A 19,954-nucleotide genomic window follows, 5' to 3' on the forward strand; every position below is an offset into this window, starting at 1 on the left:
CATTAATGTATCTCCTCCCTGTGAAGTGAAAGGAGGTTTATACTTTCTGGCAAGTTTGTTTAAAATTTGTCTCCTATTTTATAATCACACCTAATGCTGAGGGTACTACAGGATCATATCTTTCCTTTAGTCTCCAGCTTTTTTATTACAATTTATTAAGGAATATTTAAATGTATGTCTTAATAATGGGACAGTAAATAACATTTGAGTAGTATTTTGGAGGATAACTGAAATTTTACTCCCTAGATTCTTTTAAAATGTATTAGATTTTTTTTTGACCTGGAATATTAAACATAATTCAGTGCCTTGTATTTTAAAGGTGATGAAACAAGGAGGCTGCTTCAAAAAATTTATGGAAAGATGCATGTTATCTTTTATCCTATTTTTCCACAAACTTTTTGAAGTACCCTTATATATTGACTGAATCAAAGAAAAGAGGATCACGTAGGCACAAAAGTTAATAATTTTGAAGACTAATTCAGTCACAGTCAAAGGAAGTTTCAAAAAACTTGATCTATAAATTCGATGACCAGTTTGGAAATAGCTTATAAGGAAATTATCTGTTTGTTCTCCAAGAAAAATAAATTCATGAATGAGATTCTAAAGTTGTTAACCAGAACTGAACTACATATATAGAGATTAAATTTTTTCTGCCACAATAAGTGAGACTAGAATTTAAACCTGGGTATCTTATCTAAGAACTTTGTTATACACAATGTCCAAACTATATAATTTTTAATTCAGGACTTGAAAGAGATTGACATTTACACTCTGCACCAGAACTTAATGCTGTTTCCATCTAATTTATTTACACTTTTCTGTTATTAAGTGACTCAGGGTAAACCTTGTACTGAGTGAAAGATGTTCAGAACCTTTCATATAATCTCCACCCTTGTTTTGTTTTTCCTGTTTTTCTCTTCAAGGCTCCTGTGGATATTCATTATAACTTGATTTATTTCATATAAAAATTCCCTTATGTAAATGAGAGAGTAAGTAAAAGGGCATGCAGGGTTATCTGTTCTCTACTTGTAACCCTAGGCATTAGAATGAATTTGCTTAACCCAGGTCTTCTTTCCTACTGTTGGGTTTACTTTATTCTAAGACAAAACCACTCAACACTGTTGTTTTTTGCTACCTTTATTGTTTGCAGTTTTCCAAGTCACAAAGGGGTTTATCTCCTATTTTTCTGGAGCTTTATAAAGCTTCCAGAACCCTTTGTCTTAGGATCTCTCCTGTGTAAATGGTAAGTCTATTTACTGTTTGTTAACTATTCCTGTCAGTGATGATCTCTGAGAGTTCACTGCTCTCTCATACACATGGAAGCTAAGTCCTCTGAGAGCTGACAGATTTACTGCTATTGTGTAATGGTAAAAAAAATTACACGTTGGAGACCAAAGTGCAGAGAAGAGACTAGATAAGGCCAAAATGTGATAGATTGTTGGCCTTTTACTCACTTCTCTTTATCAATGATTTTCTTTCAGAACCCTTGACCTCAGTGTTATAACACCATGCTCTAACCAACTGAGCAATCCTGCCAGCCCCCTTCACCAATTTTTTTAATGTATTCATGACCTTGATAACCCCAATTCCTGTACCGCATGCCAGTCTCAGCTTGGAGCCTCCCTTCTTTCACAGCCACCCCTAGCCTTCTAGCTCACCCACTGGAGCAACTGCTTGACTGGTGTTCTCCAATCAATTGACTCTTCCACTTTCAGTATACTTGACTGAGTTCCTCCCTCCTTCTTTAAAGCTTACATTTCATGGTCCTTCATTATAATCATTCTCCTGAGGCATACTCCCTCCATTGGACTCACCTGGCAAAGACCCAGCCCCTAGTTAAACCCCACTCTGTTTTGCTTTGTGCTTACTCCAAGAAGCTAATCATTCCTGAAAAACATAACCAACCTCAACCATGCTGACTGAATTCATATACATAAATCTCAAGTGGGTGTTAAATAGCCTCTGGGAGAAAATTTCCTGTGATTGCTTTCCCACTTTCTAAAAGAGGCTTTATCACACACTCTCCTCTCTCATTGAACTGCCTACATTCCCTTTCCTGCCCTCACTCTCTGCTGATGACCTGCACTGACAAAAATGAAACCACTGAATTGATCAAACTCTCTGAACCTGAACCCAGGCGCTCTGCCTCCATTACTATTCCTATGGATAAAGTGTTCCTGCTACTGCCTCAGGGCAACTCCCCCCCCTCCGCTAGGCACTGGATCCCATCCTCTCCTGCCCCTCCTGCCTCTCCAGCTTTTTGCAATTACTCCCTCTTCTGTTGGAGCTGATTTCTAAACAGCAAGTAGTTTCCTGCCCTGGAAAGCAAGTCCCCCCCACCCCCAGTAATTGGGGGCCTGCAAATTAAACTGACAAAAGACAGATTGGCAAGAAAAAAAAAACAACAAAATTTTATTCATGTATGAGTATGTACAGGATTTCACAGAAAAATGTGACTCAAAAAGGCAGTTAGAATTTGGTTCTTAAGTACAATTTTAATAGGGGGAGGGGAAGAAGATAAGGGCGCTTTTGGGAAAACAGTGGCTTTTGGGAAAGATACATGGGCCCTTAGGAGAATAGATGGCAAATATAAGAGTTTTGTGACAATGTCTGTTTAGGTATGGTGCTGACTTATCCACCGTGATGAGTCAATCTTCCTTAGCTGCAAAACTACCTGGGAGATGATTTATGATGATTGAGTTTTAGATAGGAGGCTCTGTTTTTAGATAGAGAAGGAAGTTCAGAAGAAAGCCTGTATTCTCAAGTGCTCTTAGCTCAAAATAATTTTCATGCCACAACAGCTATTCTGAACCCCTTCATAATACTTTGCTGCATCATTTTCACTGGCACACACACTTTATTTTCTATCTTAAATCACAAAAAAACCTCTGTCTCTTCATCAACCACTCCATTTTCCAACTTGCATTACAGTAGCCAGAGGGATACTTCAAAAATAAAAATCAGATCCTGTCTGTCTCCTGCTTAAATCAGTCTAGGCTTCTCATTCCACTTAGAATAAGAACCAAACTCATCGTCCTCTTTTGCAAAATTCTACATGATGTGGTCTTTGCCTACCTCTCTGCTCAAACTTAACCCTTCTGTCATCAGCATAACTATGCCTTCCATAGAAATTGAACACAGAACCCAATTTCTTTGAAATTTATGAACAGTAGACATAAACAATATCTTCTTGGCAGAAATGTATTAGAGACAAGGAACAAACCAAAGATTTACTAATCCTATAGAAACCAGAAGTTCACTTCAAAGTTTCTCCTTGAGTATATTAAATGCTATTTTAATGTGTCATGATAGAGTCAATGCAGCCTCCTAGGACTGTGTGGTCACTTAATTTTCCATGGTCAGGCACTTGGTATTTACTAGGGTCAAGTTATTTGTGAGGAGCTGATTTTCAAAGTTCTCTGTCATGCCCCCAAGCCCTAGGGGTTTTGCTGTGTGACTGTCCTATTGGGGCCCACAGAGACTCCCCACAGCCTCCTTATCTACCATAGATAAATCTTTCACCAATGGATCTGCAGGGTTATATGGACCAGAAGCAGGCAAACTTGCAGCATAGCCTAGATCTGACGTAGAGCACTCTGTTTCTCTGGGCCCCCCTCAAAACTGGCAGCATTTTGAGTTAATCAGTAAATGTGTTGAAGCAATATTCCTAACAGTCGTACTTGTGTATATGCTGTATGCTACCTTTAAAACCCAAAAAGGCCATGACACATTGTTCTTCTTTCTCAGCGATGGATGGTATAAAGTATGACAACTTGTCCTTTACCCAGAAGGGATGCCTCAGATCACTGGACCTCTAAAAACTTCATGAATGTGGCAGATCCTTGAATTTTCATGAGGTTTATCTGCACTCTCTGGCATTCACTAAGACATCCAGAGTACATGCCACTTTCTGCCCACCGTTCCATTAATTGTGGGGTTGTTACTGCCAGACCAGGCTCGGCTTGCCCTCTCACATTAAACAAATGGAGATAACCGGCATTTGGGGGATGACCAGGCTAAAATCATCCCAACTTCTGATGCCTGTTCTGGGGTTTATAAAGGGGAACAGGCAAGAAGATGAGGTAAGGTCTTTGTTCTAAAGGAAAAAAGGGTGGGGGAGAGTCTGGGAGCAGAAGATAGTCTGAGTCAAATGTCAGGGTCCCATTATGGATTGGAAACTTCAGTGTCACAGAGTCTGTGGTCAGCTTCAAGTCCTTGATGTTACAGTCAAGGTTGGAATCCTTATCTCCTAGGGAGAACTCAAGGATAATAACCTTGGTCAAACATCATAAAAATACCTGACTTGGATTTCTAATTAACGTGAATGCAGTTTTCCTTTAAGTAAGAGGGGGAGTTTACAACCAGCTAAGTTGTCTTGCCTCTCTCTTATATCTCCTCTTATTTGCAGCCAATTAGAGAGGTAAGAAAAACAAGAAACTTAGTTTCAGTCCTTAATTGTAAGCGCACCCCCTCTGGAGTAAGTCAGCATAAGAGGTGGTGATTTCATCTCCCAGCAGTCTCTCAATTCTTCTGCTAACCTCAAGGAATTGATAATTATCAGTTTCCAAGTTAAGGGCCGACTGAAACATTCTGCTTGGTCTTAGTTACCCCAAAGATGGTTGTTTTCCTGGCTAAGATCCCTTTCAGGGTCATAAACTAAATGAACCAGGATAATGTTCTGCAGAATGTCAAGTAAGGTCCCTGTGGACTTCATGTGTGAAGGAGAATCGTAAGGTTAACAAAACCTTGGAGTAGGACTATGTCTTCCCTTTCCAAAAGGGAAATGCTTTTGATTCTCTTTCTTTTATTTTTTTCTATGTGTAAATTTATTTATTTATTTACTTATTAAAATGTATTTATACATATTTGGGGTACAGTGTTATATTTCAATACAAGTATACAATGTGTGATGATCAAATCAGTGTAATTAGCACATTCATCACTATGAAATCATTTCTTGGTGATGAGGACATTCAATCTCCTTTCTTCTAGCTATTTGATAATATGCAATAAATTATTGTCAATTATAGATGCCTAACTCAACTGTACACCAGTAGAACTTATTTTTCCTATCTAGCTGTTTTGAGTGCATTAACAAACCTCTCAATCTCCCCTCGCCCCCTTCCTCTTTCCTGCTTCTAGGAAAAACAGTTCTGGTCTCTACTGAAAGTTTGACTTGTTATTTTTATTGTTTGTTTATTTATTTATTCATTTATTTTTTAGCTCCACTTATGAGTGAGAATATGTGTTATTTCTCTTTCTGTGCCTGGCTTATTTCACATAAAATAATTTTCTCCAAGCTCATCCATTCTGCTATGAATGGCAGAATCTCATTCTTTTTTATGGCTTAGTATTCCATTGTGTATATATACCACATTTTCTTTATCCAATCATTCACTGATGGACATTTAGGTTGGCTCCATATCTTAGCTGTTGTGAATAAAACTGCTATAAATATGGGAGTGCACATATCCCTTTGACATGATGATTTCCATTCCTTTGGGTACATACCCAGTGGTGGTATTGCTGGATTGCATAGTAGTTCTATCCGTACTTGTTTGAGGAACCTCCATACAGTTTTCCATAATGGCTGTACTAATTTACAGTCCAACCAAGTGTATATAAAGGTTCTCTTTTCCCTTCATCCTCACCAGCACTTGTTGTTTTCTGTCTTTTAGATAATAGCCAGTCTAACTGGGGTGAAATGATATCTCAATGTGGTTTTGATTTGCATTTCTCTGATGAATAGTGATGTTGAGCATTTTTTCATATACCTGTTGGCCATTTGTATGTCTTCTTTTGAGATGTCTGTTGAGCTCCTTTGCCCGTTTTTTAATCGGATTATTTGGTTTTTGCTAGTTAGCTATTTGAGTCCCTGGTATGTTCTGGGTATTAATTCCTTGATGGGTTCATAGTTTGCAAATATTTTTTTCCCATTCTGTAGGTTGTCTTTTCTCTCCATTGATTTTCTTTTGCAGAGCAGAAACTTTTTAGCTTGATATAATCCCATTTATTTATTTTTTTCTTTTGTTGCCTGTGCTTTTGAGGTCTTATTTTTAAAGTCTTTGCCCAGTCTTACATCCTGAAGTGTTTCCCTTGTGTTTTATTCTAGGACTTTCAGGGCTTATATTTGAGTCTTTAATCCATTTTGAGTTGATTTTAGTATATGGTGAGATAGGGGTCTTCATTCTTCTATACATGGATATCCAGTTTTCCCAATACCATTTATTGAAGAGGCTGACCTTTCCCCAGTGTATGTTCTCAGCACCTTTTTTGAAGATCAGTTGACTGTAAATACATGGATTAATTTCTGAGTTCTCTATTCTGTTCCTTTGATCCATGTGTCTGTTTTATGCCACTACAATGCTGTTTTGGTTAGTATAGCTTTGCAGTATAATTGGAAGTCAGGTAGTGTAATGCCTCCAACTTTATTCTCTTTGCTCAGGATTTCTTTGGCTATTTGGGGTCTTTTACTGTTCTTTATGAATGTTAGAATTGTTTTTTCTATGTCTGTGAAGAATGTCATTGCTATTTTGATGTGGATTGCATTTTATCTGTAGATCACTTTGGCTAGTATTGTAATGATGTATCAAAAAGTAATGATGAGTATCAAAAAGAAAACATTCTCCATCTCAACAGTTATATATCAAGTACCAGCAGCTGTGTTTTAGTGAAGCCATCATAGTGGTAGAATAGCTAAGATTGGAGCTACCAACTGATTAGTTTTATGAGAGTCTATCTACTAGTATCTGCCACAGTCCCTCTTGCTTTTGCAAGTGCCATAGAAGTGAACTGAATGAGACTATGATGAGGACTACCACCTCTGCATCATAAAATCCTTGATTGTTGTGCTAATCTTTGCAAAGCCATGTAGTATTGTTTGTGATTTACTTGGCCCTTCTTTTTACAGTGCCTCACCCTTAGTTCAGTGAACCAAGGAGAGCATTCTGCCAGCCACAAAATATATCTACCCCAATACTCATCAGGGATCAAGGAAATAACCACAAGGTGGGTTCAGAGATCTAAAGGATTCACTATGAGTTGGACTTGGACGAAGATTCCTTTTATCATCTGGTGTTTATAAGCTTCTAACTGGGGGGCTGTGATAATTTTTCAGGTCCCTAGTATCGATGTCAGATCAAATACTGTATCCAATAGCCCCCCAAAAGTCTGGGTATTATTTCCCCCCCAATATACAGTTACTCTATTAAATGGTTATAGGTCCTATTGGGAAAGTATTGGAGGAAGAATATGTTTTGGATATGTTTGCATTGCATTGTAGCATTCCCCTTTAACCAATGACTCTGTGTCTAAGAACTCGTACAGATGTGCAAACTGGATAAGGGATCCTGATTGGTAAGAGATTCCCTATGGCTGTTGACGTTGAGCCTATGCTCACCAGCTCTTCTTCTTCCTATTTTCCTTTTTTTTCCTGGTTATACAAGTCAAGTTATACCCATATATCTTACTCCTAGGAACACTGTAGTCTATTTGACACAGCCATGGTTCTCTGTGGTCAACAAACAATGATTCTCCTCTGGCCTAACTGCCCGTTATGGTACTATGTCTATCTTGCCTCTTTGGTTAAGTGCTGCCACCTGGTCTCACACATTTTGAAACACTTCTAGTTCCTCTGGTAGAAGGGAGATGAGTTCTATGGGAGCATCTCACTGTCAGCTTCACTACTATGCTGAAGATACTGGTGTCCCCTTTACTTCTCATTTTAATGAAGTGAGTGTCTTCTGGACTTTCCCAGGGAACACAGTCAGATAGTGATTTCTTTGGTCTGATATAATAAACCCATTCTAACATTCCCATGTCCCTGAGCTATCTGACAACTTTTTCAGTAGTCTGCCAAGATACTACCAACATTTTTTCCTCATTTTCTATAAGCTGTCATGGCCAAGTTTCAAGGAGGCATTCCAGCAACATATTAGAACTAATTTCCAACTCCCAGTTTCCTTTCAACTGAGTTACAGGGAATGTTCCTATGCCAATAATTTCTTCCTATCCACTTTTACATTCTGTCTTCAATTTCCTTCTCTCCCCCCATTGTAACATCCTTGTGCTGGTTCTCAACTTATTGTGTCTCAGCTCCAAATCCAGCTTTTTTTTTTTTTTTTTAACTTGCTCTGTGAAAACAGATCTGGTTCCTTTAAATATTTTTCATTTGCGATCTGGCACAATGTTAAGATCTGTCAGTAGAAAACACAGACAAATTATAGGAAGAGAAGAATTTTGCATTCCTGATTCTGGTGTGTTCTCTCTGCAGACTCCTGAAGCATGTGCTGCTTCTCCAGCACCTGTCTCCTGCAGTGTATGGGAGCCAACAGCACCCAGCAGTGAGCCTCCCCTTGGCCACGGCACCATCCCCTGAATAGCTTTCCCCGGTACCCTAAGGGGGTATATTTCCCACAAGTTCCAGAGGGTGGATTTCCAGCAATTTCTGCAGGTGGGCACCACAGCGGCCTGTCTGCCATCCAGAAAGCAATGCCATGTCCTCTTCAACAAGGTCTCAGTCTCAGCCTGGGAAGGAAGGGCTCTCCCTTGAGTCTTCTGTCTCAGCCTTGGGTAGTGGCTTCTCTATATAACTGCTGTATCAGTCTGTTTCTGTTGCTTACAATAGAACATCTGAAACTGGATACTTTATGAAGATATAAAATTTATTTCTTACAATTTTAGAGGCTGGAAGTTGAAAGTCCAGGGAGCACATCTGGTGAGTGCTGGGATTCCGCTTTTATAGTCTTGCTATCTAATACATATTCATGCTATCTAATGATTATTCAGTTAAGAGGGTGGTTTTCAGTTATGTAATATAGTCTTGCACATGCTCAGTTGGTCTCTTTTTAGGGCGTGTACATTGGTCAAATTCTATCACACGGCACTGAACATATTCAAGAACATTCTGTGCTCTTTAGCACCCCTAGTGGAAGATCATTCAAAGGATAAACTCCCTTCAGCTGAGCATGCTTGGTCATTGGGGTCATTGTATTAATCTGTTTGGTATTGCTATAACAGAATGCCTGAGACTGGGTAATTTATAAAGAAGAGGTTTATTTGGTTTATGATTCTGGGACAGCCTCATCTGGTGTGGGACTCAAGTGGCAGGCAGCCAGCGGGTACAAGCAGATCACATGGCGAGAGGAAGGAAGAGAGAGAGAGCGAGAGATAGAGAGACAGAGAGATGCCAGGGTCTTTCAAACAATCAGCTCTCATGGGAACTAATAGAGCAAGAACTCACTCACTATTTCCACCCCCCAGGGAGAGCATTAATGGATTCATGCAGGATCCACCCCCATGACTCAAACAGTGTCCAACACTGCCACTTTGGGCGTTAGATTTCCACGTGAGTTCTGGAGGACAATACATCCAAACTCCATCAGTTGTGTAAGCCTGTATAAATTCCTTTTACTGAGCATGCTCAGCTACTGGATTTGCATAAGTCTGTCTCTTGTAATCCATCCCTTGTGGTCTCATTCTCCCAGTGTTGGTACCAAAAATAGGTGCAATAAGCAACAATGACTCTCCTCTAGGAGAATGCCTAGAGGAGGGGCCTGAGACCTTGGGGAGTGGCTTGAAACCCAGAGGTGTGTCCTGAAACCCAAACCCATGGAAAATGTGCATCTCTTATTTCAGTTACACAGACCTAAATATGAATCTTGGCATAGTAAACTGAATAATGACCCCCAAAGTTATCAGGTTCTAATACCTGGAACCTACAAATGTTACCTAACATGGAAAAGGGATCTTTGCAGATATAATTCAGGGTTTTGAGATGGCAAGATTATCCTGGATTATCTGGGTGGGCACTAAGTAAAATTACAAGCATCCTTATAAAAGAGAGGCAGAGAGATATTTGACAGAAACAGAAAAGGGGAAGGCAATGTGACCACAGAAGCAGAGATTGCAGTGACATGGCCACAAGCCATGGAATGTCAGCAACCACCAGAAATTGGAAGAGGCAAAGAATAAATTCTCCTCTGGAGCCTCCAGAGAGAGTGTGCTCCTACTGATGCCTTGATTTTGGTACAGCAAAATTGATTTTGAATTTGTGGTCTCCAGAACTGTGAGAGAACAAATTTCTGTTGTTTTAAACTACTAATTTGTGGCAATTTGTTATAGCAGCCATAGAAAACTAATATACCTGGCTCTACAAATCATTATATAGGCTGTGTGACCTTGGACAAGTAATTTAACTTTTCTGAGTCTGTATCCTCATCTCTTAAGTGGAGATAATCATACCAACCCTCCAGGGGTTATTGTCAGTACTAAATGTGGTAGTACGTATAAAGTGCATAGCAAATAGAAGGTTACCCTATTGTCAATGCCTGAAAAGAATAATTACTACAATTTTTGCTGGACATTTACAAAGTTAATTCTTTAATTCTCATAGTTTGATAATGCTGAGTGGTGTATTTCCTAATTTTACAGGTGAGGAAACAGCCATAGAGAAGTTAAACAATTTGCCTGAATTACATGGTCAAAATTTTTAAAGATGAATATTATGAGGAAAATATTTTTGAAATACTTTTAGATATATATTTTTAATATTCTGACTATTTTATTGCCCTGGGGCACCCCACCGATTGAAATAATGGTTTCAGTGTTTCAGGGAGAAGGACAGATACGAACAAAAGATAGATATGACATATTAGAACAAAGAAGCAACTGTCAAGTGGAATTTTTGAGTCTCTAGCACAGGATCTTGAAAGCCAGGCTTTGTTAAGTGAGAGAGGGCTTTAAAAATTCCTTCAGGGTTGGCCCATTAGCTCAGCTGATTAGAGCATGGTGTTACTACAACACCAAAGTCAAGGGTTCAGATCCCCATACTGGCCAGCTGCTACCAAAAAAAAAAAAGAAATTCCTTCAGGATGCATTAACTTATCAAGAAGCAGAACTGGTGGGTGTGAAGGTTTCCCTAACTGAAAGAACACAGAAGATATGAAGAAAATCCCTACCATAAGGAAAGAGAGAGGGGGAAGGAAGATACTTTTGACCCAGTGGATTATGGGAAAGAAGAGGAGATGACATTAAGTATTAAGAATCCAGTAACATGACTTCCCACCCCAACCCCCACTCTGCTGCTGCTGCTGCTTATCCAGTTTCAACTTTCATAATACCTACCACTCTATGTTGTGAAGAATAAAGTTTAGTGGAGTTTTAATGGCTTCTTATTGCACTTGGGGTAAAATCCTAACTCCTCATCAAGGTCTATAAGGTCATATAAGTTTGGCTCTTGTGTCAGGATTTTTTCATAAAATAGACCTCACCACAGTGACTTAGTCAAATAGGGGTTTATTTTCCTCATTAGTCCAGAAGCAGCCTGTCCAGGCCTGGTGCAACTACTTGAGGAAGCTACTCAAGCTCCTTCTTGCACCCTGCTCTGTCACCCACACTGTGTGGCTTTTATCATTATGGTCTTAAGACAGCTGCTCCTCTTCTAGGAATTGCACCCTCCTTTCAAACAGGAATAAGTGGGGGGGGGGGAAGAAAATAATCTAAGTGATTCATTTTCAGAAATGACTTATCTGAGAGTGTTTTATTGAGATGGTAATTAGTTACTAGCCCCTTTTGTTTTCTTCATTCCCTGGTGTTTCTCCCTTCACAGGTCTTTAGCCGGCCTTTTTTGCAGGCTTGTCCTGAGCCCCCAGAGAAAGGAATTCCTTACAAGGGGGTAATAAATCTTAGATGTCATTCAGGAAGCTTATGCAGCTCGTAGTACTCAGCCAATGAGGAACTGGGGGGAGGGACTTGTGCACTAGGGAATAAATTGCTCGATGTAACTGTTTCAGGCATGCTTGTCCCATTCACAAACACCCAGACTTGCAAGGCTATTATTAAAGTCTTGCTTCGCCATATCTTGTGTCTCTGTGTCCATCCTTTGGCACTGGATGGGTAAGGGCACTTCTCACAGGGGGCAAAACAGCAAAGGGTAAGTGGTGCCTGTGAAAGGATCCAGTCTCTTTTTAATGGGAAAATAATGCTCTTCCCAGAAGACCCACACGGTAGATTTCCGCTTTCATCTCATACACCAGGAAGGGCTATATGGCCCCTATAGCTGCATGGGGCACAGGGAGATAAATTTTAAAATTTAAAACTAAGCCAAATGTGGTTCAGTTCCAGTGCCAAGAAGTTGGTCTCTATATGTTATGTGGAAGAAAAAAAGAACAGTAGTGCTCACCATACTCATCGCAGATTATCATTCCCCTGGCTTACTCTGCTTTAGTACATTGGCCTTTCTGTTCCTTGATTATGGCCAAGCTCTTTCTTACCTCAGAGATTTTTTTCTGATTTACAGTCCTCACTGCCTGGAATGCTCTTTCCCCAGCTTTCCAATGCTAGCAGCTTCATATTCTGAGGTCTCTGCTCAAATGTGACCCTGGAAAAGTCTTCTCTGACACCCCTCTCTTGCAATCTAAAGTAGTCACTTTTGCCTCAATTATTTTCTTCACAGCAAGTTGTCTATTTCCTTCACAGAACGTTTCCTAATGTGGAATTCCTAGTTTGTTCACTATTTATTGTTGATTTCACTCCCCTCAAAAGTAAGCTTCATGAGAACAGGACCTTGTCCATCTTGTTCACACCTGTATTCTTTGCACCCAGGGCAATGCTTGTAAGTACTCAATAAATATTTGTCATATAACTAAATGAATGGAAAAAGGGGGAAACAGTTGGGATTTTTAATCATTCTTATTTTTAACTTACTTATTGATTCCAATAATCACATACATCACTTTCCCATTTAAAAACATTCATTTGGCAGTGTTTGTCTCACTACTACTGTAAGATATAAGATGTCTTTAAGGTTGCTTTGTGCTTTCTAAATTAAAAAAAAAAAAAAAAGCCCACTCACTTCTTTTTTTGGCAGGTGGCTGGTATGGGGATGCAAATTCTTGACCTTGGTGTTATCAGCACTACTCTCTACCAAGTGAGCTAACCAGCCAGCCCTGACTTCACTTTACCAAAGTTCTGATGACATCTGTTTAGCTAATTTGGCATGTGCGTAAGATGACGAGAAGGTGTTTCAATGCTGCCCAAGAGCGGGCTGCAGCACTTGCACTCACTACACGCTAGCAGACCTGGGAGCACACATCCTAAAGGGAGGAACCTGAGAAATCAGCTATCTGAGCCAAATGTGGTTCAATTCTAGTGCCAAGAAGTTGGTTCTGTTTGCACAGCTATGCCCGTTAAATGCACTTCAGCTACCCCTTAAGGAATATGGAGTTAGAAGACTAAGGCCTGAGGGCTTCCTGTGAAAACTTCTCTCTGTTGCTCCCTTTCTTTGATCAGAGGCTTTGTGACTCACCTCCTTACTCCTTTTCTCTCTAGTGACTAATTTGTCAGTAGACTTTGGACAAGCTGAACTTTGCAAACAGAGCCTGCCTAATACATTTCTGGCTTAAGAAGTGATTAATGGCTGCCAACAACATTCAGAGCAAAATTTACATGACCAGAGGAAGCCAGACACAGATATTAACTTTAAAAATTCATATATTTATAATAGTACTTTGCTACTTAAGAGCTGTCAAACATAAACAAAGCTGGACACTAGTTAAAGCAGCAAGGACAGATTTTATGGTGAAGAGAGTCCGGTATGAACTGAACTCCACTCCCGGAAAGGAAAGGCTGGAGACTTTATATAAAGGCTGGGATATGATCAGGGAAGGGCAGGGGGCAGGGTGGGGTGAAGGGGACTTAAGGGTGGGTAATCCATTTGGCTAGGCCATCTGAGTTTGTTAATTAGTGCTTATTCAGAAGAGAAACAAACTTCTATCTTTATGACAGGAGGCAGTGGTGCTAATTGAAACAAGGCACACTCTCCCCACAGGATCAGGGAGCTAGGGTGATTTCTCTCCCTGAATATTTGCATTTCAAACACATGGCTCTCAAGTACTTGAGGAAACTGTCGGGTGATAAACTTACACCTCAAAGGGCAGAGAAAGCATTTATAACCACAAGCTTTCTAAAATAACTGCTCTCAGAGGGGACTCAGAGACCTATCTATCACCATATTTTGTCTGGAACAAACAGTAAATGTTCCTGGCAGTGAGATTTTTCAGGCAGGCATTATAAAGGGGGTCTGGGGTCACCCTGGGCACAAGCATTAAGCTGTTGGAGGCCATACTACAGTGTGGTCAGGTCTTATTGCAGAGGTTATGTGCCAAGAGTTCTGCACTTTTCAAAACAACGGATGTTAAAATCTGACTTTTAAGTGGTCAAAGTTTTAAGGTGGTCAAAGTTCTGTATCTGAACACAGTACTGAAACACTGGATTATGTATTTAAAAGTTAAATATCTGCCACATCAATAAGATAACGAATACAAAAGATGAAGGCCAGATTACAAACTGTTTTGGACAATCTGTGTTTCCCATTTTCAGTTTGGCAGGATGGCTAATTTTTGCTGCTTGAGTTAGTTATACATTGCAGGCCTCCGTTCCTGTTTCAGGCTCTGTGTCCGTTTCACAGCTTGTTTACACCTCCATAGGTTTCCAAGGACGACACCCGGCAAAGCCTTGTGCAATTTTGCAGCAAACGCCTCAAGATACGTGGATTCCAAGTCTCTTGTCTACCTCCTCTTCCAGTAACCACAGATTATTCGAGACATGACTAGGATGCGCGTGGTTCTGTAACCCCTTCCTGCTGAAAAATACAAGTCAGCAAACTTCTCTCAAATCCCTTTTCTTCTTTCCCCCTTCCCCCTTTCCAGTTCCTCGTCTTTTTCACGTTTCCTTTTCTCGCGCGCTTTCTCGGTTTTCCCCTTTGCCTCGCGCCAAGTACGCCTGCGCAGACTGAGAAGGCGGAGAAGGAAGGCTACGAAGCCAGCACGGCTTTTGCTTTACCGCGCAGCCGTAAAGCGCCGTCACGTACAGGGGACGTCAGGGGAAGGAAGCGTTGTCGTCTTTCGTTGCTCTGAAATTTTTCCTCCACACACTGGGGAAAGTGGTAGACTATTATTTGGGGAGGGCTCCTGGTCTCTGGGTGTTTACAGACAGACGTACTTACTCCCTTTTGGGAACAGGAGGGCGGCCCGGTCCTAGTTCCCGCTAGATACCCCGGGCCAGAGCTCCGGGCTGTGGGGCGGTCAGAGGCTGAGGCCCAAACTAAGAACGACCTAGCTCCGCAAAGCAGCCCGCAGGGCGCTGATGGACGGACGCTTCCTGGGAAAGGCTTTAGCAGCGGTGTCTCTCTCTCTTGCCTTGACCTCTGTGACTCTCAGGTCCTCAGGCTGCTGCAGCATCCCTGCGTACAGGTATTCCCTCCTCCTAGTGCCGGCTCCTTTTCCCCCAAGAACTTGGGTTGGGGGGTGGGAACCAGCGTCTTTTCCGGCGTATTCTGTAGGATTTGCTGAGGTCTCGGATTTTTATAGCCATATTCAAGTTTTCAGAAAGGCTCCAAACGGTTTTATCTGCTTTTGGATGAAAACTAGTATCAGGGACTGATGGAGTTTGGATGTGTTGTCCCCTCCAAAACTCATGTGGAAATTTGGTCCCCAATGTGCAGTGTTGGAAACTGATTGAGTCATGGGGGCGGTTCCCTCATGAATGGATTAATGCTCTCCCTGAGGGAGGGGATTAACCAGTGAGTTCTCGCCCTATTAGTTCCCGCGAGAGCTCGTTGCTTAAAAAGCCCCGTGCCATTTTTTTCTGGTTAATACTTGAAAACGTTATTAAAATAATACTGAAAACATTGTTAAAATTAATACACGCATATGGTTAAAATTTGAACGGTATAAATGACGTAAAATAAAAAGTAAAATCGCTATTCTCCCCGCCCCCCCTTTCCAGGATAGATAATATATTTATTATCCCCCTTTTCTTGACTTGCCAACTCTAGATAAGTTTGGGGATTCATGGTATCTCACACTGCCTCCTGCTCCTGTTCTCCCCTTGTTTAGTATTTATTCTTTGAGTCAGTAAACACAGTGTCCTAGATGTGGCAGCCTTTTATTATTTTCTTATTTTGTAGCTATAAAAAGTCTTTTGGATCTATAAAGAGGTAATTAGAGTAAAAGTTGTCTTCTGTTTCCTAAATCAGTCTGTTTGCTTTTGGTCAGTCATTCTGTTACTTTTTGTTTCTCTACTTTTGTTGCTTTTTCTCAAGCATCTGATGGACACTGGTTGGTATGTAAATAACAGGCAATGTAAGTAATAGGCATTGTTTTCTCCACATGGAAGGGCTGATAGCTTCTTTGTACCAGGTCGCTTAGACTGGAAGGTTTCAGTTGAGAGTGTGTGAACAGGTACCAGGCCAACGGCCTGGGAACCCCCCTTTTGCTCCAGGCTTTACAGTAGTGGTGAAGTAGCTTCTCTTCTGAGTATGGGTGCTTTAACTTTAATTTCCTCAGTGTGAATTGTAAACTTATTAAGCATATGTTTCTGCTATGTTCTCTGACATGAGTATTTACAGTAGGGGTCCCTAGCCCTTCATTTTTTGGTTAAATGTTGGCTTTATTCTAGGGGCGTACAAATCTGATGTACACGTTTTGTTTGGAAGGTGGAGGTCTGAGTAATTTCCGTGGTTATTGTCTCATTGCCCTCTTATGACGTTTGGGCCCACTGACTTCAAGCTTGAAACCTCACAGAGTTCCTTTTGTGGAAATGGTATCTCTCCTTCACCGTTTTGTGCATATTCTTAAATATAATTTTTTTCTACTCTGATTTGTGGGTCAGTGGGTTTCTATCTACTTTCTATCTTCTGAAATTGATTAAAATCTTTCACAGGTGATGTCCTATTCCCTCTCCTGGTGTGGATTTTCTTTCCTTTTATACATCTTTATCGTCTTTCAGTGGGATTTGGGGAAGGAAGGAATAAACATATATGCTTTCTGTAAGTCACTAATGCTGTTTTTGTTAGTTGCCACCAGAACAATGTCAAGCTGCTTGGCAGTTATTTCCAGAGTAAGCGACTGTACTGTCTTGGAAGAAAAAACCCAAAAGTTAAGCCAACAAATATGTGTTGAATATCGGGTATCTAATGTTGTAGAGTATCCTGGGAGAGACAAAAAGAAATGTATCATTAAGAATTTTACCACCCTTTAATAATTTGGATGAATCCAGAAAGTGATAGTTTTGCAGTTAGTTTCTGTGATTTGAATAGAAAGTTCCAAATGTCTGTTTTTTAGGAAAAATGGTGTAGTCAGTGCTTCCAAATTTCCCAACAGGATCTATCAGCATGTGTGGAGAATAAAAAAGGTATACATAAAGATGTAGTCAATGCTTCCAAATTTCCCAACAGGGTCTATCAGCATGTGTGGAGAATACTGTATATTTTATTCCTGTGAGGACATATAAAATGTATGTGAGCTAAAAGTGAGTAGAGATAGTGTACTATAGTGTTAAGAACCTGGAATTCTGAGCTAGCTTGTTTGGGTTTTGATCCTGATTCTGCCATCAGTTGTTGTGACCTTGGTAAACTTATTTAGCCTCTTTGGGCCTTAATGTTCTTACTTCTAAAAGAAGGATAAGAGTACCTAAACTCAGAGTTGTGAGGACCAAATGAGTTAATATATTACAGTGCTTAGAAGAGTTTGTTGCACATAGCAAGCACTATATACAGCTATTATTATGTCTATTATGATAACTGTACATTTTCTTTATTTGAAAGCACCATATCAATGTTGCTTTTCTTTAAGTTTGCCAGTCTCAGGAACTGGTTCTTGCTTTGTAAAACAAACTTATTTTTTAATAAGTTATTTAATTCCCATTTGTTAGGTAAATATATTTCTTGTACCTATTCAGTAATGCAATTAAAAAGTCTAGGCTATATATGTATATCAGGGTACTTCAAAAAACTCACGGAAAGATTCATATTATCTGTTTCATTTATTTATATTGGTTATGAATATTTATGGGGTACAAAGCTGACTGTCACCACTTGTGCCCGAGATGTGATGGCCAGATCAATACTAGCAGCATGCCCATTGCCACAAAGTGTGATTATTCCCCATGTCCCCCACCCAATTAATCCCCTCTCTCCCTCCTTCCCCCACCCCCCTCTGCAAGTCCAGGGCACCACTGTGGTCTTTCTTTCCTTCTTTCTGTCTTAGCTCACACTTATGAGTGAAGACATGCAGTATTTTTTCCTCTGTTCTTGGTTTATCTCACTCAACATAAGTTTCTCCAAGCTCCTCCATGTTGTTGCGAATGGCAGAATTTTTTATGGCAGAGTAGTATTCCATGGTGTATATATCCCACCTTTTCCTTATCCATCAACAGTCATCTGTTGATGGATATTTAGGTTGGTTTCATATCTTGGCTATTGTAAATAGAGCTGTGATGAACATGGGAATGTAGGTATCCCTTCGACATAGTGATCTCCATTCCTTTGAGTATATATATACTCAAAGGTGGGATTGCTGGATTGTATAGTATATCTATCTGTAGTCGTTTGAGAAATCTCCATATTGTTTTCCATAGTGGTTGTACTAATTTACAGTCCCATCAGCAGTGTAGGAGCATTCCCTTCTCTCCACACCTTTGCCAGCATGTTATTCTCCATCTTTTTGATTATAGCCTGTCTAACTGGGGTGAGGAGATATCTCAAAGTGGTTTTGATTTGCATTTCCCTGATGATTAGTGATGTTGAGCATTTTTTTTATTTACCATTTGTCCATTTGTATGTCTTCCTTAGAAAAATGTCTATTCTGCTCCTTCACCCATTTTTTAATTGGGTTATTTGTTTTTTTTACTGAGTAATTGCTTGAGTTCCTTGTATATTCTCGATATTAATCCCTTGTCAGACGTATAGTTTGCAAGAATTTTCTCCCACTCTGTAGGTTGTCATTTCACTGTGTTGATATTTCCTTTGCTGTGCAGAAGCTTTTTAGTTTGGTATAGTCCTATTTGTTTATTTTTTCTTTTGTTACTTGTGCTTTTGGGCTCTTGTTCATAAAGTCTGCGCCCACACCTAGTTCCTGAAGTGTTTCCCTTGTATTTTCCCTTAGGACTTTTACAGTTTCAGGTCTTATACGTTAAGTCTTTAATCCATCTTGGGTTGGTTTTGGTATATGGTGAAAGGTACATGTCTAATTTCATTTCTTTCATTGGATATGGATATCCAATTTTCCCAGCACCATTTATTGAAGAGTCAGTCTTTTCCCCAATTTACATTCTGGTTGACTTTGTCAAATATCAATGGGCTGTAAGCCTGTAGGGTGATTTCTGGGTTTTCTATTCTGTTCCACTTGTCTGAGTGTCTATTTTTATGTCAATACTATGCTGTTTTGGTTACTATAGCTCTGTACTGTAATTTGAAGTCAGGTAGTGTTATGCTTCCAGCTTTTTTTTTTTTTTGCTAAGGATTGCTTTGGCTATTCAGGGTCTTTTGTTGTTCCATATGAATGTTAAGATTGTTTTTTCGATTTCTGTGAAGAATGTCATTGGTATTTTGATTGGGATTGCATTGAATGTGTAGATCGTTTTGGGTAGTATGGACATTTTCACAATGTTAATTCTTCCAATCCAAGAGCCTGGAATGGCTTTCCATCTTTTTGTATCTTCTTTAATTTCTTTCAGTAGTGGTTTGTAGTTCTTATTGTAGAGATCTTTCACCTCCTTGGTTATACTGATTCCCAGGTATTTTATTTTTTGTGTGTGATTGTTGTAAATGGGCTTACTTTCTTGATTTCTCTTTCTGTTATCTCAGTATTGGAGAATATAAATGCAACTGAATTTAGGATGTTGATTTTGTATCCTGCAACATTACTGAAATGATTAACCAGCTCTAAGAGTTTTTTGATAGAGTCTTTAAGTTTTTCTATATATAGTATCATGTTATCTGCAAATAGTGATAGTTTGGCTTCATCTTTTCCAGTCTGGATGCCCTTTATTTCTTTCTCTTGCCTGATTGCTCTTGCTAGTACCACCAGTACAATGTTACCTAGAAGTGGTGAGAGTGGACATCCTTGTCTTGTTCTGTTCTTAAGGGAAAAGCCTTCAGTTTTTCCTCATTCAG

At 39.9% G+C, this 19,954-nt stretch overlaps 1 protein-coding gene across 2 annotated transcripts in view; it reads left to right on the plus strand.

Moving 5' to 3' along the window:
- The first annotated feature begins 14,876 nt into the window (after positions 1-14,876).
- The window catches only part of NUDT9 (nudix hydrolase 9), a 48,805-nt gene continuing 43,727 nt past the window's right edge, over positions 14,877-19,954 (plus strand). For both annotated transcript variants that reach the window (XM_063108401.1, XM_063108402.1), the window contains exon 1: positions 14,877-15,251. In XM_063108401.1, coding sequence (XP_062964471.1) covers positions 15,145-15,251 — 107 coding nt within the window. In that variant the 5' untranslated portion in view covers positions 14,877-15,144. The remainder of the gene's footprint in view (positions 15,252-19,954) is intronic.

This window comes from Cynocephalus volans, chromosome 9 (assembly GCF_027409185.1).
Source record: "Cynocephalus volans isolate mCynVol1 chromosome 9, mCynVol1.pri, whole genome shotgun sequence".
In the NCBI taxonomy this organism is placed as follows: domain Eukaryota; kingdom Metazoa; phylum Chordata; class Mammalia; order Dermoptera; family Cynocephalidae; genus Cynocephalus; species Cynocephalus volans.